General features: G+C 42.8%; 1 protein-coding gene across 3 annotated transcripts in view; it reads right to left on the bottom strand.

The window, feature by feature from the left end:
• The window catches only part of LOC147115250 (myelin basic protein-like), a 221236-nt gene that overhangs the window by 45857 nt on the left and 155549 nt on the right, over positions 1–19830 (bottom strand). For all 3 annotated transcript variants that reach the window (XM_085993637.1, XM_085993635.1, XM_085993636.1), the window contains exon 4: positions 9976–10457. In XM_085993637.1, coding sequence (XP_085849763.1) covers positions 9976–10457 — 482 coding nt within the window. The remainder of the gene's footprint in view (positions 1–9975; positions 10458–19830) is intronic.

Here is a 19830-nt window from a genome sequence, read left to right as displayed (position 1 = left end):
AAGTCAATAAAAAATGTAAATCAACAGACTGAAGCTTGGAAGTTCCTCATCACTCTGACCTAGACTCGCAATGAAATGTAGGGTCTCATCGATCGCCACGTCTACAAGGACTTACCTGTTCATTGAAGGAAACTGAAGCCGGTCTTGTATACAACCCTTCCCACAAATATAACTCTGTTGGTTTTTGTTTGTGCAATTCAACAGCCCTTTATAATGCTTTGTTCAGCTTACAGAGCTCCCTTGTGTTGTGCAATGTTTGAAGCCACATCTGTTCGACATCAGAAGATAACTGACATATTGAAGAACACTGGGGCTTGATTTAGAAAAAGACAACAGTGACTCCATGGAAATACGCTGTGTTCTCATTCTTTTCCTTAACTCTTTGAGTCCTGTAAGTCTTTTGCAGTTGTCTGTAAGACCTCATTTTCACCCAAATGAAAGATAAGTACACATCTAGATCCCGCCGTGAAACCATTTGATCACGTGAATTTTATTCATTTTCAAGAATGGACAGGAAGATGATGCTAAAATAGAAGCATCTCAATGTGAACACCCCATTGACAAGCAAATGTTCAATCCAGCCAGTCGGGCTCCTATTAACCAAACATTATGCGGGGCATGGATTACTGTGTGACGGTCGCCCTTCAAGAGATACTTTCTTGAACTTAACTGGCACAGACAGTAATAAAGCACAAAAAGTAATGTAACTTCTGCAGGGTGAAAAACACTCAGGATTAGTAAACCACTACTGGCAACGTTTATGAAGAAAATTTGGAGGATCATAAAAAATATTTCTTAGTCAATGACTTTAAAGTTAAAAATGATAATATTGCCATCCTATAGACTTTTCTTATAAATATCTGTAATCTTAAAATGAGTATACAAGTGTCATGTTTTCTTTGCCACTGCTAAATATATGACACATTTCCTCAACAGGACGCTTATCGCACTTTGGGATTTATTATCATCATACACTAAGGGTTAAGCATAGGTGAGGGCTGCCCAGTACAGATTAAGTTTTTTTTTTAATGGAACAATTACATTACTTGGTTATGAGAAGTTTTGGAATACATTTTACTGTACAGTCAACTTGTGTTGGCACTCAAGTTCCCCAGCGCTCTCTGTGGCATATAGCTTTGTGTCAGCAAATGAAACACAGGGATTCTGTGCGAATATTAGAATACACACAATGGTCGGGATTGGCAGATGAAGCATAGAATCTTACAGCAAAGGCGGCGGCCATTCGGCCCATCGTGCCTCTTTCAAAGAGTTGTCCAAATAGTCCCACTCCCTGGCTCTTTCCATATAGCCTTGCAAATTTTTTCCTTTTCAAGTATATATCCAATTCCCTTTTGAAAATGACTATTGAATCTGCTTCCACCACCCTTTCAAGCAGTGCATTCAGATCATAACAAGTCACTGCGTAAAAAAATGTTCATCACCTTAAATCTGTGTCCTCGGATTACCAGCCCTCCTGCCAGTAGAAAGTTTCTCCTCATCTACTCAATCAAAAGCTTTCATTATTTTGAACACCCCTATTAAATCTCCCCTTAACCTTTGCTGCTGTAAAGAGAACAATCCCAGCTTCTGTAGTCTCTGCACATAGCTGAAGTCCCTCATCCCTGGTATAATTCTGTCCAAATCCTCTCTGCACTCTCTCTAGAAGCAGGATGATGGAGAACAATGACACGCTTGGTTTAAAATGGAATTCAGAGAGGCTGGATTAGGCAATGAAAGGAAAATCTTTTCAATGTTTCAAATAATTTACATTTTTAGCTGCCTTTGGGCAATGACCCATTAGAAATCAAATCTTGATCCTTAAAATGATTGTGTCCCACCATTAGTACACTGTAAAAAAAGCTAAAAAGAATGATTCTTCAGTTTATTCTGATCAATTAAAAAAATATTGCTTTGTATTAGGTAAAACAGCGTAAATAGAAGTAATATTAGCATTATTTGATAGCCAATGAAGATTCACGTCATGATATTGTCATGTGTTAAATCAACTCACTCACACCTCACTGGAAGTTCTCCTGTATTGCCAGTGATTTAAAATGTTCAAAAATAAAATGAAATATGCAGAAAATGCACAGTGAGACTTGTTTTTCCTCTGGAATATTCTACACAAATAACTAGAAAAACAATATCGCTTCTGCTCCCAGTTGTCACTGGGTACAGTGATAAACCAATATCAACTGATTAACACTTTTGAATGTGCAAATACCTGCTTGCGGCATCCAGATTATCTGGTCATCATCACGTCGCTGTACGTGGGAGCTTGCTGTGCGTAAATAGGCTGCCATGTTTCGATACTTTACGACTGCACTTCAAAAAGTACTTCATTGGCTGGAAAGCACTTTGGGACATCCTGAGGTCATGAAAAGGTACGATAGAAATGCAAGCATTTCCTTATATATGTTGGGTAAAAGATTGCAGGCAGGCAGACCATAAACCTCAAACAGCCATGAAGTGCACATTGTTCTCTCTTCAGATATATGTATTCTTATTCCAGTTTCTCCCCCCCACCCCACCTTAATTTCTCTCCTGGGCAAAGTGACTCATACCTTGCCCAAGGTATCAATTTTCATATAGCTTATGGCAGACAATATGGCCATAGGAGATACTGTAGTGGATGTGAATTCTGCCCTCACCAAACATCCACAAATGGGTTTTCCACTAGGTATCATTGTACAACTGTCAGGAGCAGGAATCATTACTGAATTTCCACCCCCCCCCGAACTTCCAAACCCGCAGGACAGAGTATGGTGCCGTTAATTGTAGTGATCAGAATTCTACCTCAGTTGAAACAGGACTGACCAAGGTTCAAAGCTGGGACCATCCTGGTTTGTATGACTCATTACCACACTACCTGGTGTATTTGCCCAAGGGGAGGCTCCTACATTTGTAGTACGTATGAGCATTAGGTCATGGGTTTGCACCGGCCATTCACCGTCATGGTATGGCTTGGCGTTGAACTGAGAGGTAGGAGAGTAAAAATTTGACAGAGATTCACTTTGGGCTGTTGACAAACAGCCGGCATAAAGGAGGGCACTGGCAGAAGAATGTTGCATGGACAGCCTAATGATATTCATCATCTCGGTTTACACAAGGGATGACCGCATAGAGGCGATACAGGCAAGGTTTGAAACTGCAATTCGAGCAGTTGCTGGTTGTGGACAAGCAATTTAGAGGTCGTGCGTCAACCACCACCATGGCAAGTTGTGAAACTGAATTCAATAAATCTGGCCATTTATGTGCTAGCACCAATAAAAATGTCCATGAAAGTTGCTGGATTATCATAAAAACCCAACTTGTTCACTGATATTCTTCAGAGAAAGGAACCCCTGCAAGTCACTCCAGTCCCACACGACATGATTGACGCATGCTCAGCTGCCTAGGCCCCAAGCTCTGGAATTCCTCCACCTCACTTTCCTCCCCTAAGACCCTTGTTAAACGGACCTCCTGTCCTAACGTCTCCTTCTTTGGCTCAGTGTCCAGTTTTGTCTGATAATGCTCCTGTGAAACTACATTAAAGGGCACTATATAAATGCAAGTTATTGTTGTTGTAGTGGTCAAGCAAGCCACTCCGCTGTACAAAGATAGCCCATCTCCTTTGCAGGACAGCTAGGGACGGACAGGCAATAAAAGTGGCCTTGCCAGCATTGTCCAGATACTGAAAAAAGGGGGACATTTAAAAAAAAAAGCAATACCCATGTGAATCTCCATCTATATTAAACTGACATTACATAAAATGTAACATGGGGGTTCACACTGAAAACATGTCTAAAACTCATACCAAACTGAAATCAGTGTAAAGATGGCATTGGTCCCTGCAAGGAATTTTAAAATGACTTTACTGCATTTTCTTTCTAGAAGCAGGAAGATCAGCAACCTTTTCAGATCCCCTGTTTCTAATGCATCTCAAAGTATTTTCCCTAAACTACACGGCTTACCTCGCTCACCACCCACATCACTTTTTATAATGGATTGACTTGCTTCATGGCAACCTTGCCCATCTCTAATGGACATGTTGATTATGGTTCTCAAATTGGCCAAAAGATTTTTCTCAGCATATCCAATGGATAATCACTCTTCGCCAGAGCAATGTGCCCATGTTGCCAGATCACCCAGAAACGAGTAAATGTTGATGGTTAGGAAACTAATAGTTCAGACAAAATTCTGGAGCCATGTTTCTCCCTTAGGAAAGTAAACAAAGAACGTGCATTTATATAGTGCTATTTATGACCTCAACATGTCCCAAAGCACAACGCACAATGAAGTACTTTTTTTTGAAGCATAGTCACTGTTGTAATGTAGGAAACATGGCAGCCAATTTGCAAACACAAGATTCCACAAGCAGCAACAGAATAAATCACAAGATAATCTGTCTTAGTAATGTTGGTTGAGGAATAAATGTTGGTCAGGACAACTCTTGCCCTGCTACTCTTTGAAGAATGCCATGCGATCTATTACGTCCGCCTGAGAGAATGCCTCCTCCAAAAGACAGCACCTCCAACAGTGCAGCACTCCTTTAGTGCTTCCCTGGAATGTCAGCCTAGGTTATGTGCTCAAGTCTCTGGAGTGGGGCTTGAACCCACGGCCTTCAGAGATAAGACTAAGCCAAGGCCAACACCTGGGAAATCCAGTGCAAGGTGGATAATGGTGGCAGCTCTTCAATCTTCTGTCCATTCTTTTTAGAACAAGGATTGCAAAATGCAACACTTTCGACCCAAGCTAGGCAAACCAGTGATGATTTAAAAAGTTCCGAGGCACTGGAATTTCAAGTAGAAGCCTTGGTGGCTCCATGTACAAATTCCATTATCTATCGAGAAAGTAATTCTAAGGTAAAGGGATGTCAGTCTGCCGAGCGTCAGGTGTGTGGATGGGGCCATTATAGAAAACAACACAGCTACTCTGCAGAGGTTAGACATTATAACACACACACACCCACTCATAAATGGTTAAGCTCATGTTAGACTTTAATGCATAAACCTAAATGTAAGCAATTAACAGCCATTTACATTTATTTTTAGAAGATGCAGTTTAGGGCAGAATTGAAGCCACAGCCACAATGTAAAAGATTCAGTTCTGTTACACAGATAACCAACAGGACATATCTGCTGGAGTGTACTGTTAATCTTCAGCTGCAAAACAAAATACTGTAAGAAAAACATCTTTGATATAATGCATTAAAAAAAAATTGTTCAGAGTATACCATTCTTTTTATTGACGGCACATTAAGAACATTCAAAGCAAATGGACAATATACACAGTAGAAACCTCAAGATCATAGATACCAGAGTCCAGATTGACTAGAGATGCACTGGCTTCTTGAGCCAGTAGGGTTATAGCGATGTGGTTTTGTACGCACCTCCCCTTCCGCAGCATGAATAGGCAATCTCAACTGCCCTGTTATGGGGGAGGGGGGAAAAACTTACTCCAGGTTGATGCCAAGTATTTCCTAGCAACCAGTTCCAGCGTGGCCTTGACAGAAGCCTAAAGGCAGGACTTCCGCCAATAGTGACTGGAGACTCAAGAAAAGGGAAGAATAAACTTATACCCCCTAAAAATAAAAGCCAATCCAATTTTATCCCTGAAAATCATGATATTTAGATCACAGATGGCTTTCAATCAGAATTCTCCCAGTCTAGAAGAGACAGGATCTTGTTTGGTTTGCACTGCAGTTTGTATTATGTACCATGTAACACTGTGGTGAAAGTATTTACAAATGGATTTGGTCTAAGTATAGAGTCAGGATAGTAAAACTTAACAAAATACCAATTACCTCATTGGATGCACCAGATAATGAGGGCAAACGTGACTCATCTATTAAATTTCTATACAAACCACCCCCGCCCCCCACCCCGCAAATCCATCACTTAATGACCAGATTTATATAAAGCCTTGTATTATGATACTTAGTTTGGGATTTTGAAATATTGGATTAGTATTTTGATGTTCATCTTTAAAGTGACAACTTTTAGGGTGATTCCATACCTTTGGTTTTTTGAGCTACTTTATGTAACAAATACTTAGAAAGGCATATAACACTTTTTTTGAGCTTCAATTGCAATCCATTTTTATTTTCTCATAGTTACGGCCAGTTACTTTTACCCCAGAAGGCGAGTATGTATGGGCCATGGACATATCCAGATCATGATTGGCCAACACAGGAGGTCTGCTTTATGAAGGAAGGCATTAATTCTGCCTTTACCTCTATTTCCTCCCACCACCTCTCCTAAAACAAAATGCTCAGCCGCCAACCCAGTCAGTTCTGCTCCCCTCCATTTCCACTCTTTGACTTGATTAAGGAACTAAACTAGATTTTCTGCCCACTGAGTATGAATTGGTGAGAAAAAATACAAAATACATCGCTTCCACTCAGCCATAGCTCATGAGCCCACCCGCAGAAGAAAACTGAAAGCTCGCGATCAAATCAGGCGGCAGAGGCAGAGGTAACAGCAGACAGATCAAAAGGCCAAGGTTACAGATAAGGGAGGGAAGGCGCAGTGACTGGGTGGAGTGGAGCAACACAACAGGTGGGACAGGCAGGAAAGTGGAGATGAGCAACTGGTGGGGAAGGAGGGTGGAGTCACAGTCAGTGGAGGAAAGCTGGAGGGGAGGTGGGTGGCCTGGAGTGGTACTCAAGGAAAAGAATGAACTTGCATTTCTATAGTGCTTTTCACAACCTCAGGACGTCCCAAAGCGCTTTACAGCCATTGCAGTACTTTTGAAGTGTAGTCACTGTAGCAATAGAGGACACAAGGTAGAGTGATAGGGGGAGAACAAGGCCAGGTTAACGGGAAGGATAGAACGACAGACAAAAGGGGGAATATAACTGGAGTGGCATGCAGGTTAGGAGGCAGAGAGACAGGCAGTGGAGATACTCTGGAACAGTGGCTGGGCATATAGGTGGGCTGGAGTGACAAAACAATCCCATGAAATTAAACCTATTTAGTGGAGAGGCAAGTGGTTTGCTGGCATTGCTTTCTGAATTAAATAGTCATGCTGCCTTAAAGCCTGTTTACATCACTTGTGCAAGGCTGGTGCCACCAATGGATGTTTTGATTTAAAATTTCAGAGTGTTCACATCAGCCAGGTGGAAAATGCCCCATTGGTCGTCAAAGAATAACAAAAACATGCACATGTACCAGGACAGAAATGTAATACTATCCACCGCATCATGGGAGCATATTTAGTTCAAATGATCCTGACCATTCTGTGCAAATGCAGTTTTTGAAGGCATTTTGGTTGAAACCTAAACATATATTTACTTTAAAATGGTTAAACACGACTTTGAATTGTCTTGGCTTTCCAACACATCTCAATGCACAGAATACAGAGAAGAACTTGGACTCAGCCAGGCTATTCAATCTACAGGCAGAAATTAAAGGGCATACTGTTTCTACAGCTGACAGAAGAGTGTTTCTATGGCTGGTTACTGGTCAGCTGTCCCACCTGCAGCACTTGGTGACACTGCACCAGTTACAATACTCCCATAGACCAATGCTGCCAGTCACTACTGAACAAAATGGCACCCTTTTGCAGCACTATGTTGGCAATAATGAATGTAAATTTATTGATGGCTTGTTTGAGCAGTGTGTGTGTGCGCGTGTGTGAGCGAGAGAAAAATTCAGGGGTCATTCCTCAGGGGCACGTGGGCGTTTATTTCCACCCAACCACTTTTGTTCCTTGCAAAGAATCTGCTTTACTGCAAATTCAGATGCAATCTCATTTAATGTCAGCGTGCCACTAGCACAAAGAGCGAGTGTCTAACTGCTGCTGCTAATTGCTGCAGTGGGCTGCGTTAATGGGACGGGCACAATCTTTTACAAGAAAAACGTATTAACAAGAGGAGGAGGGGGAAGCAGTGATCTATTATCAGCAACAAATGCAGCTTCAGACAGCATTTTATCGCATTTAACTGAATGACAACAAGCCATGCCCAACATTTCTGCCTGGAGCACTAGGCAAATTTGAGTTCTCAGCTACAGCTTCCTGACCACACAGCAGGTCTGAACAGTCCTCTTCATTATCAGAGTGCCTTTCAATAATATTCAACACGCCACTCTCTGAAGAATAGTTCAGGAGACGCCAAATCAAGAACGATGCCTCAAATACAATAAATCAGGCAACTGTCCTTCTCAACAGCAAGATGGTTCTAGTTTAATCTTTCTGTCGAATCAAAGTGCTCGTGTAATTTATAGATGAGGTTCAGTGTAGGTTTTCTCTTCTCCCCCAAGAATAAAATTCAAATTACAGCATCTTTATCTTTCTGGTATAAAGTGGAGAGAGCATCACACTACAGTGGATCGGTAGGATGTCTGTTGTAACTCCCACTTCACTAAACGCTGTGTCACATACAGCAGATTAAAGTGATGTTTCCAACGCCCCACACCACTGCTGTGACAGATCATTAAAACACTGCACCATGTTCAGGTCGACTTGACAGGGACTGACAGCTTAAAGAAAAACTCAATTATTTACAAGTTGCAGATAAATGCGAGTCAAATACAAGTAACTTGCATATTGTACAGGAAATAAAACATGGTCTTTACCAGAAGAAATTTAGCAGGATTCCAAAATCATCCCGATAGGGATCATCTTCGATCTAGCAAGATATAGTGCATTGCTTTTTACAATTTTGTTCTATAAAGCTAACTATTAGGACATTTTATGTTTTATACAGTTCCAAAGAATTGCTGTTTTAAATCTCCTGTAGGATATTTTGGCAAGGAATCCATATATTGCCCAATAGTACCTAAAAGACTCAAGTATGAAATATCGTACAAGACAATTGAAGACCACTTTATTCCTTTCCCACATTCATTTGGACTCTGCTATTTGAGTCAAAGTTCATTTGCAAAGAACGGGCGATCCCAATGCACAGGGACCGCACAAAGCTACAAGAGACAACCTAGCCAGCAATGAACACAAAAGCTTTGGCAGATAGTCATTTGTTTCAATTCAACATTATTAATGAGGTATAACCGCAGGCAAGAACAAAAAAAAAATAATAAACTGGAGGTGTGCGACATTCGAACAAAAAGGAAACAGGTTGAGAAATAAATGGCAGAATCTCTGCAATTTTAGAAGGGCCAAAACAAAAAAGGGCAGTTACATAAAAGTAACAGGCTGCCATTTAGTTAACATCAATTAATGTAAACATAACCCAAGCAGAGGACAGTGACTACAACAGAATATTAATAAATAGCAACACCGTTTAAGTGACTAATTGCTCACTGGAATGGACCAAACTTAAACTGACCACAACTAGACTAAAGCAAATATCAGTAAAAACTCCTGATGGTGGGTCCCCATATAGGTGTATCGTACACTCTCCAAGGTCAAGAACTTAAAGATCCTGTCCACTGTAAGCATTAGTAGCCCGATTTACACTGAATGATCTGAATGGGGGAATGCAAATCACCCAGTGACTCACCACCACCAATCAAAATCAAAGATATTGATCCCGTCTTACTGCTCCTTACTGAAAGATGCATCAAGAATTCAGAACTCAAGTATGAAATATCACAGAAGACCACTGAAGCCCACTTTTATTCCTTCCCTGCATTCATTTGGACTCTGTTATTTGAATCAAAATTCATTCGCAAAATCAACCTAATATTTTATGTATTAGTTAAGTCCAGAAACTATAAGGTCCTCAAAGATTTATAAAGCATTATTTACTTCAGCCCCGGCATTACACTCCTTTTCACCAGAAACTATTTAATATCTACATATTAAACATGCACAGTCCTTTTACAATAATTGAAGTAGGAAAAGTAATGCATAAGCCTTTGTCAAATTCTTCATTATAAACAAGCTTCTATTTTTTAAAAAAACAGGAAAAGACAGTCAACATTTAGAATGGGCGACTGGCTATTTCAACTTTTGCGGATACTGAGACAGTTTGTAGAACCCTCTTCTGAGGGTTTTAAGCTCCTGGTCATTCCTCTATCCCTCAGAGCTCACCTTGCCCTTTTCAGGTACTTTCCTGGATCCTTCTTGTCCAAAAAGTTTCCCCAGCTGGTCGAGTAGACCTGAGTCTCTTTGCCTTGAATGGGCTCCTCCCGCTTGCTTAGCATGGTCTGAGGTGGTTGCGGATGCCATTTGCTTTGCTACTTGTCCCTTCTTATCTGAACTGGTTGACGATTGTGAGGACAGTTTCTGCACTTCCATCAAATCTGAGCTCACCCCAGGAACTGAGCTATCCTCCTGGATGGCCTGAAGTTCTTCTGATACCGATGGGCGGTCTTTGAAGGTGTTGTCCTCACGTCCTGGTGCGTCACGGGAAAAGAGGCGGACCAAGTGTGGGCGAACAGCTGGCTCAGCTGGCTCAGCTGTGCTGGGCGACTTCCAGGCATTCTTTGGGTCCTCTGCACTCTTGGAGCCTGTCACCACCATCTTCTTCTGCTTTGAGGAGGACCCATTGTTCCGATTAACATCTGCCTCTGCTGCAAATAACAAGTACAAGCGATGAATACAGGCCTCTGAAAACACATTCCAGAACAATGCTGTTTTTCACAAGGACATCCTTAGTCATTTCACCACCAAATCCACAGAACAGATTTTAGCTTCTAAAGCAGTTACCTGTTAAGTCAACGCTTTATCTTCTCTTAATCACACATTCGCTCGTTAAAATTAAACCTATATTCACCCAATTTTTTGATATGTTACCACATGCAAATTGAGACAGCAGAACAGTACATGTACTATTCCGAGCTCGGTGCAGTGACAAAACATCAAGCCATCAGCATACTAAATATGTTTTAACAGTTATTCTTTGTTTGCCTGAATACGGTTATTGAGTAAGAAACAAAAGAGGGTTTTGGTGTCATAGCTTGGTGAACGTTCTTTGTCAGTAGTCAAGCAGAACTCTAGCGCACTTAGATTTTTTTCTCTAAAAAAAAGTTAGGTCATGTTGCAGAAAAAAAGGCAACTATGAATTTTCCATCATGTCGATTGCCAAGTTTTATCCACTAACATTTATTTAAGCAGGTTCAATATCTAAATGAATCCAAATAAATACTTCAAACATAAATCCATCAACTCCACGTGATGAAGGCTTCTGCCTCCATATTAGACCCTATTTTCACCAGTCAGTTGGGGCTTCAGCAACTCACTTGGGCAGCTAACGAGGAGTATAGATTCAGTAAGAAATAGGGAGCTAATCTGTACTCGGTTAGTGGAAGATGGTCAAACCAAAATGTTACAGGTTGTGGACTTGAGTTTCTGCTCAATGCTGGATTTTTCCATCTGGAGAATGAATAGGGGAATTTGAATTGCTGAAAGCCATAGACAATTAGATGATGTATATATTTCCGTATTTAGAAAAACCCCGTCTACCTATACCCGAGAAGGCAGACAGGTGACCTGCTCCTAGCCTATGCCAAGGCTGTTCTTTCAATGCTTTGGTTAATCAGCCAGAACACCCATGGACTATTTATTTTGAATAGTAACCAGGGTTGCATTTATTTTGGGTTAAGTGGAATGCTACAGACCTTCATTAAAAAAGGTAATCCTGGAGGATGACCACTGCAAATCCAGCAAGCTTACATTAGAACTGCTGATGGCAAATTTAGGAGCCAATGGTCCTAGCACCCCACTAAACCCAATCTAAAAGCAGTTCAGATCGATCTCTATATTCTATTGACTTAGGCCATTCCAGATTGAACAGAAGCAAATATCTGAACTAAGGCATCTTCACTCTGGATCAAGTCCAGAGACTTGAGCACATTATCGAGGCTGACTCTCCCAGTGCATTGCTGAGTGCATTGTCAAAGGTGCCGTTTTTCAGATGAGATGTTAAACCAAGGCCCAGGGGTGGATGTAAAAGGTCCCATGGCACTATTTTGAAGAAGAGCAGGGGAGTTCTCCCATGTGTCCTGGCCAATATTTATCCCTCAATTAACATCACTAAAAACAGATTATCTGGTCATTTATCTCATTGCTGTTTGTGGGAGCTTGCTGTACACATATTGGCTACCGCGTTTCCTACATTACAGCAGTGACTACACTTCAATTGGCTGTAAAGCGCGTTGGGACAGCCGGAGGTCATGAAAGGTGCTATATAAATCTATTTATTTTTGCATATCATTTCTTTAAAATAAAATTAAAACTGCTCAAAGGTTACAAGAACATACAGAAACTGTCCTCACAATCGTCAACCAGTTCAGTAATAAATTCTTGAATAGAAAAATAAAGAAGGAAGTTAGAAACATAAGAACAATAAGCAATAAATCAATTGGTGGTGCTTCTTGATAAAGACATTTTCATCTCGATGAGACTCTTTCCTGGCCTTTTGTGGCTGAGGGGGCAGAGGTCCACTTCACAAAACCACTCATCATTCAGCACAAACTGATCGCCGATTGGGATCCAAACCCATTGTTGGGCAACATAGCGGGAGTTTTATTGAAAGCTGAATTCATATAATGCTCGAGCCAAGCGGGTCCTGATGTGGATAATTGGGCACAAAATGTTAATTAAAAATAAGTTCCGTCTACAAGCACTGATATCCTTTACCCTCGCGTGCACAAAATTCATCAACATTTAAAAAAAAGTGGGCAAGTTATACGGTTTGAAAATCAACACTGATTACCCATAATACATTTTTTCCTCATTGATTATTGCACCATTTATATACACATATATTCATCAATTCAAAGCAAAGATATTAGCAGTTAGTGAAGGATTATACCATTGAGGTTGAGATGGAACTGTTAAGCCATGGGAAAAGTAATCTAAAAACCACAAATTAATTATAACATTGATATTAGTCGTAATTCTAATACAACCACTGATCATTTAAAAACATTTTTGAGACAACTTACTGAATTTCTATATTGACCTTGATGTAATGAATCGCAGCCTGGAGGCTTCACACAAGAGAACGGGCATTGAGCAGTAATAGAGTTAGGAGAGATGACCAATGACCAAAGATAAGTGTTGAGGCGACTGTTAAAGATGGGGAGAAAGGAGAGGCTTAGGAAGGAAGTTTCAATGAGTTGGGCCAAAATGGCTGAAACCTAGGTCATCAAGCTCAGTTTAGGGTCAAACAGTGCACCCAAGTTGTGCACTGTGCAGTTCAGTGGGATCAAGCAGCTGGGGAAGGGTATAGTTCTTTTGGCAGGAGTGGAATAAGATGGTTTCCGTTTTCCCAACATTCAGTTGTTCTGGGTTACCCTTGACTTGATGTCAGATAGGCAATCTGACAGAACAGAGATGACCATGAAATCATGGGTGGTGGTGGAAAGAGAAATCTGGTTGATTTTCTCTCATAGGAAAACCACCAGATTGGACATCTAATTTTGCCTCACTTCCCTGCCCACCCATTTTATCCAGTCATCAGCTTCCTGGTACCATGCAAGTAGGGTGGGACAGTCGGGGTACAGAGTTCTCCACTGTTGCATTCAGGAACGCTCCATAATGAGAGGAGCATTTAATGGGACAGCAATCATTTCCCTATCAATCACTCCCTGTTAAGATACACTCCAGGCTAAGCTGAACAAAAGCAAACCTTTCACTTGGGTTGGCTAGATTCAAGACTTGCATTCTGTCCGTGGGGGACAGTGGCGATGTGGAGATCGCCACCCTCATGCAACATTCCCAGCATTACGATGTAATCCAAAAGGAAATTAATATTCCTTGTGTGAATTTTGTAACATAGCTGCAAATGTGCTAAATACTTACATTTGAGAAAAGACTGCCTTGATTTCTATTTGGCGAAACTTGGTTCCAAATGTTCCTAAATAAAAGCAGAAAATGCTGGAAATACTCAGCAGGTCAGGCAGCATCTGTGGAGAGAGAAACAAGAGTTAACATTTCAGATCGATGGCCACGTGCGTTCTGACAAAAGGTCATCGATCTGAAACGTTAACTCGGTTTCTCTCTCCACAGGTGCTGCCTGACCAGCTGACTATTTCTAGCATTTTCTGTTTTTATTTCAGATTTCCAACATCTGCAGTATTTTGCTTTTGTCCAAATGTTCCTATGCAGCATTAATTCAATTTTATTTTATTTGTCATATATGCAGTGTGTACTGCACAATGAAATGTTGATTTTTACGAGTCCTCCCAACATTGGAATAAATATGGCATAGCAATAATAAAAATAATAGAAATACAGTAATAACTAAAACAGTAATAAATAATAATAAATTATTCGTTCATGAGTCTTATGGCCCGGGGGTAGAAGCTGTTTCAAAACCTGCTGGTACAAGACTGTATGCTTCGGCATCTCTTACCAGACGGGAGCAGGGCGAAGAGGGTGTGGCTGGGGTGGCTCGCATCTTTAATGATTCTCAGGGCCTTCCACTGGCACCTCTCGGGGTAGATATCCTGCACAGCAGGTAGTTTAATTCCTATAGTATGTTGTGCAGCTTTCACCACCATCTGTAGAGCCTTGCGGTCTATGGCGGTGCAGTTGCCATACCAGGTAGTGATGCAGCCGGACAGGATACTCTCGATGGTGCACCGGTAGAAGTTGGTGAGAATCTGGGGGGTCATTCCAAATTTCTTCAGTCTCCTGAGGAAGAACAGGCGTTGGCATGCCTTCTTGGTTACGACGTCGATGTGATGGGACCACGTTAAGTCCTCCGTAATGAATACACCCAGGAATTTGAAGCTGCTAACCCTCTCCACCTCAGCCCCTTCGATGTAGATTGGGGTGTGTCCCTCCCCCTGCCGCTTCCTGTAGTCCACGATCATCTCCTTTGTTTTGCTGATGTTCAGGGAGAGGTTGTTGTGCTTGCACCATTCTGCTAGGGCTCTTACCTCCTCCCTGTAGCCTGTCTCGTCACCATCTGTGATCAGGCCTACAACGGTAGTGTCATCAGCAAACTTAATGGAGTTGGAGTTGTGCGTAGCCACGCAATCGTGAGTAAACAGTGAGTACAGAAGGGGGCTGAGCACACAACCCTGGGGAGCTCCCGTGTTCAGGATCAGTGTGGAGGAGGTATTACTGTCTATTTTCACCACCTGGGGTCTGCCAGTCAGGAAGTCCAGGATCCAGTTGCATAGGGAGGTGTTAAGTCCTAGCTCACTGAGCTTGTTGACAAGCTTGGAGGGGATAATGGTATTGAATGCTGAACTATAATCAATGAACATTAGGCAATAGACCAGGAGCTATACAGTCAGCTATCATACTGGGCTCTGTTATTGAAGTCTTGGATTCAAATATTGAAACTTGATAACATGTACACCTAGTCATGCCTAACGGAAACAGTTTTTTCCCCTCAGGTTCAGTTGGGTATTAGATGGATCATATTGCTGTAGTAGAAAGTCCTATGTATGTTGGAGTGGTGAAGAAATTAATGACTAGAGGATCTATCCAGTTGCACATAACACATGAATCTTCTGCCCAGGGGTGTCCATGCTCATTATTGGTTCACTGGTGCATGTTGGACAACAGCAGAAGTACTTATTCTAAATGAAGTGAAATGAGAAATGTGTAAAATGCAACAGAGTGTGGCATTTTTCTTACACAGAATCTACAGCACAGAAACAGGCCATTCGGCCCAACTGGTCTATGCTGGTGTTTATGCTCCACACGAACCTCCTCCCATCCTACTTCAGCTTACCCTACCTGCATATTCTTCTATTCCTTTCTCCCACGTAGTTATCTAGCTTCCCCTCAAATACATCTACGGTATTTGCCTCAACCACTCCACATGGCAGGCAGTTCCACATTCTAACCGCTCTCTGGGTAAAGACGTTTCTCCTGATTCCCAATTGGATTTATTAATTAGTGACTATCTTATATTTATGGCGTTTTAGTTTTGGTCTCCCCCCATAAGTGGAAACATCTTCTCTACGTCTACCCCTTTATAATTTAAGACCTCTATTAGGTCACCCTTCGGCCTTCCCTTTTCTAGGAGAAAAGATTATTTTATTTTAAATTTAGTATTTTGTTTTTCCACATTCTTCTCCCACCCCATCTTCATGGCAATGATGCGCCTCAGTCAGCCCTCGCATAAGGAGCTTGGGAAAAAAATTAATTGACTCCTGGGGGACAAACCCTGGCGCAGATGCCAGTTGAGCCTGCAGTGCAAAATATTGTCTCCAGAGATGATCTACTATTTCGACATTGTGGCCATCAAACCATACCATTGCGGGCTTTTAGAACAGTCTAAATGATATGATTTTGATTTATGCTTTTAACTAACGCAGGTCTGTGCACAAAGTAACGCATATTATAGAATTTCTTCCACCCTGACAAATTAATTTGAGTTTTTTGTACCGGTGACCCAACTCCATTGGAATGCTATTTAGAGCGTCTGAAATGGCTTCCCTGGAGAAGCTAATTAACCATCAGTTAACACATCCTCTTTCTCAGCAGTGACCCCCAAACATCCCACGAGTAAAAGTTGGATGTTCTAAAAATAAAGTCAATCGAGTCCCTTGGCGTACAACCCAGAAAAAAGAAGTCACTGGGAAAACCTTTCTCCTCAACAGCTCCTGGCCAGATTCCTTCAGCATAATGGGACAGATCTCGGAACATTTTTGAACAGTTATCCTTCAAGTTCCATAGAGGCAATGCAGTAATTCCAGCTTTACCTCAAGTCTGTTTCCTCTGCTTTGTTACGTTAGGTTCAATGTTAGTATGCTGGTACTGCAGTAATGGCAACCTCCACCGTCTCATAAATCATGAGGAAAAACTCTTAAAAAAATCATGAGATTTAGTAAGAAATCGTGAATAGCTATTTATTAATTATTTTTTTTAAAGCATAAACCAATATAGATTGACGGTTCGTTTATAAGCCTCATTAGTGGCTTTATTTAATCTCTAACAGCTCTTTACAAAAGCTGTATTACTGCATCTGAAAATGCTTTACAGAAAACTTTTCAAAACTCCGGCCTGTTATCACCACCCCTCACCTGGTGCCCAACACAAACACCATGCAACGCAGTCGCTGCAGCTGCCAACCAGAGGTATTCAGCCCATTAAAGCTCATCCCTCTAGAACCCTAGACTCAAACTATTTGCCCCATTGTGCCATATTACAGTGTTAACCTTTCAACTGGAGCTATCCTAATCCCATTTCCATTACCCATATGATTTTGTACTCATTCCTTTTCAAATACTTATCCAATTTCCTTCTCACTAATGTTAGTGCCTATCTCACTTGTGGTAAAGCACCCTATGTTGCAACAACCCTGTGTGAAAATATTTCTAATTTTGTCTTGATACTAATAATTGCGATTGTTAGCAATTCACCAATCAATCTTTCACTGTTTACCCTCTGAAAACTGTTCATAATTTTGAAAACCCTTTATTAGATTCCTCTTTAACCTGGAGTGAGAGAACCTCTAATTTATTTGAAGCTGGTGCATGGCAGCACATTACAGTAGCCTCGACCTTGGCTCCTACCTCACAAGGCTCAGCACTCAGTGGATCAGGGCCTGTCAGTCTTCCATAATACTGTACTCTCCATAAACCGGATTAATTTAAGGCTTCAATACGTGACTTGGTTCCAAAAAGAAAAAGGATAGGCTCCACTCTGACCGTAAAATACATTGCACGATAGAGTTACATAGAATGTACAGCACAGAAACAGGCCATTCGGCCCAACAGGTCCATGCCAGTGTTTATGCCACACACGAGCCTCCTCCCACCCTATCCGCATATCTAAAGACAGCACCTCCAGTAGTGCAGCGCTCCTTCAGTGCTGGCACTGGGAGTGTCAGCCTAGATTATGTGCCCAAGTCTTTGGAGTGGGACTTGAACCCACAACCTTCTGACTCAGAGGCGAGGGTGCTACCCACTGAGCCACAGCTGACACCTAGTCTAGGCTGACACTTCAGTGCATCACTGGAAGGAGAAGGAGATGTCAAACTGAGGGTCCACCTGCCAGTTCAGGTGGATGTAAAAGATTCCATAGCACCATTCTTGGTGCAGGTGAGCTCTCCTAGTGTCCTGACACTATTTAATGAAGGGTAAAATTTTCTCCGTTTAATCAACAAGCAACAAAGTGTATTTAAAAGGATCAACGGAACATTCCCTGAATTAAGTGACTCATTACAGTTGGCCAATTCAGGCTCTTTCTATTCATCAACAACACAAATGATACTCCAGCCCCCACTGATATTTTGCAGATCACTCGAGATTAAATTTACTTCTGAAAATTGTGCATGTATTTCTTACTGGACTGCTACATTCAGAAAGCTAGATCTAACACCGTGCTTCCGGAAACCAAAATGGACATGGATGCATTTCTTATTTCCCCATCACCAGAGTGCGCTGAGGTTTCAGATGTTGGACGTTTCCATGCATTCCACAGTCGTACTTTAAGGTCAGCATTAGACAGGACTAGAAAATAACTCCTGCAGAGGTTCCCCCTCCCTGGGAACTGTCCTCCCCTTCAAAGCTGCCATCATCATTCTCCTCTCCTCCAGTAACCCACACCTGACTCCTTTGTCCTTGCAAACTACTGTCCCATCTCCAGCCTCCCTTTTCTTTCCAAAGGCACTGTGAGTGTTGTCATTCCCCAAATCTGTGCCCATCTTCCCCGCAACTCCTTGTTTGAATTTCTCCAATCAGGGTTCAGTCCCTGCCACAGCACTGAAAGGGCCCTAATCAAAGTCACAAGTGACAGCCACCAACTGCGGTGCACTATCCCTCCTCATCCTTCTCAACCACACTGCAGCCTTTGACACAGTCGAGCACACCATCCTCCTCCAACACCTCTTCTCCACTGTCCACTGGGACTCCCCTTGCTTGGTTCCACTCTTGCCTGGTTCCACTCTTGCCTATCCAACCACAGCCAGAGCATCTCCAGCAATGGCTTCCCTTGCCACCTACCCATTGTTACCTCTCGAATCCACCACCCCCCCTCTATTCTTGGCCTCCTCATCTGCTTGCTGCCCCTTGGTGACATCATCTAAAGACATGGGGGTAAAAATTGGGTAGCGCTCCCGCGCCCCAAAAAAGTTAGCACCCCCGCGGCTGATTTTCCAAGGTAGCGCCCAGAGAGAGAGGAGGGGCGCTACTGGAAGCACCCCGCGTCCCTCTTGGGGCGCTGTGAGCCAATATTGCGGCGCTATGTGCCACAGGCCTTCCTGTGGAGGAAGGCCTGAAGTCCCAGCGCCCAGCTGGGCCACCAGGGATCGGGAGTGCTGGCAAACGAGCCTGGCACTCGAGGCGTGCCGGGCTCACGGAGAGCAGCCGGCACCCCGCGGGGGGGGGGGGCTTCACAGGGGCAGGTGCTGGCAGGCGATCAGCAACAAGAATGGCCGCCCGCCACCTCCCCTTTAACTAGTGGTGCCCCGGCTGCAGATAGGCCCCCCCCCTGACCCCGGCGGACATAGCGTCCGGCGGTAAGTCGGGGGCGCCACCCAATATTACAGCCGGAGCGCGAGCGAGGCACTTCGCACGGCGATGACATCATCGCCGGCGGTGCAGTGCCGCGCAGCTAACCTCCCGCTGAATTTCGTGGGAGGCGTTAGCGGTGTCATGACCAGGCGCTAGTTGATTTGCACCCCGTTAGCACCCTCTTGGGGCGCAAATCAACCGAATTTAGCCCCCATGCGGTCATGCTCCATTTGTACGCGGGTGACACCCAGCTCTACATCTCCACCTTCTCTCTCAACCCCTCCACTGCCCCTTGTGTCGTCAGGCTGCTTGTCCGGCATCCAGTGTTATGAAATGATGGTTCGTGTTGGGTGAAGGAGGAGGAACTGCCTTGCTGACCTACCTCAGGAAGTAGAACAGTGTGCTGCCCGTCACACAACGTGCTGGCAAAGCCCAATGTCTTAATCTGCCTTTGGAGCCCAGACACTTTTTTGGACCATTTAATAGGGACACCTTCAGACAGCAGTTGGTGTGTGCCAAG

The sequence above is a fragment of the Somniosus microcephalus genome, chromosome 7, assembly GCF_052327205.1.
Source record: "Somniosus microcephalus isolate GS21.2 chromosome 7, FLI_Smic_1.0, whole genome shotgun sequence".
In the NCBI taxonomy this organism is placed as follows: Eukaryota; Metazoa; Chordata; class Chondrichthyes; order Squaliformes; family Somniosidae; genus Somniosus; species Somniosus microcephalus.
Note: the sequence above shows the minus strand (reverse complement) of the source record. Positions and strands in the feature narration are given on the sequence as shown.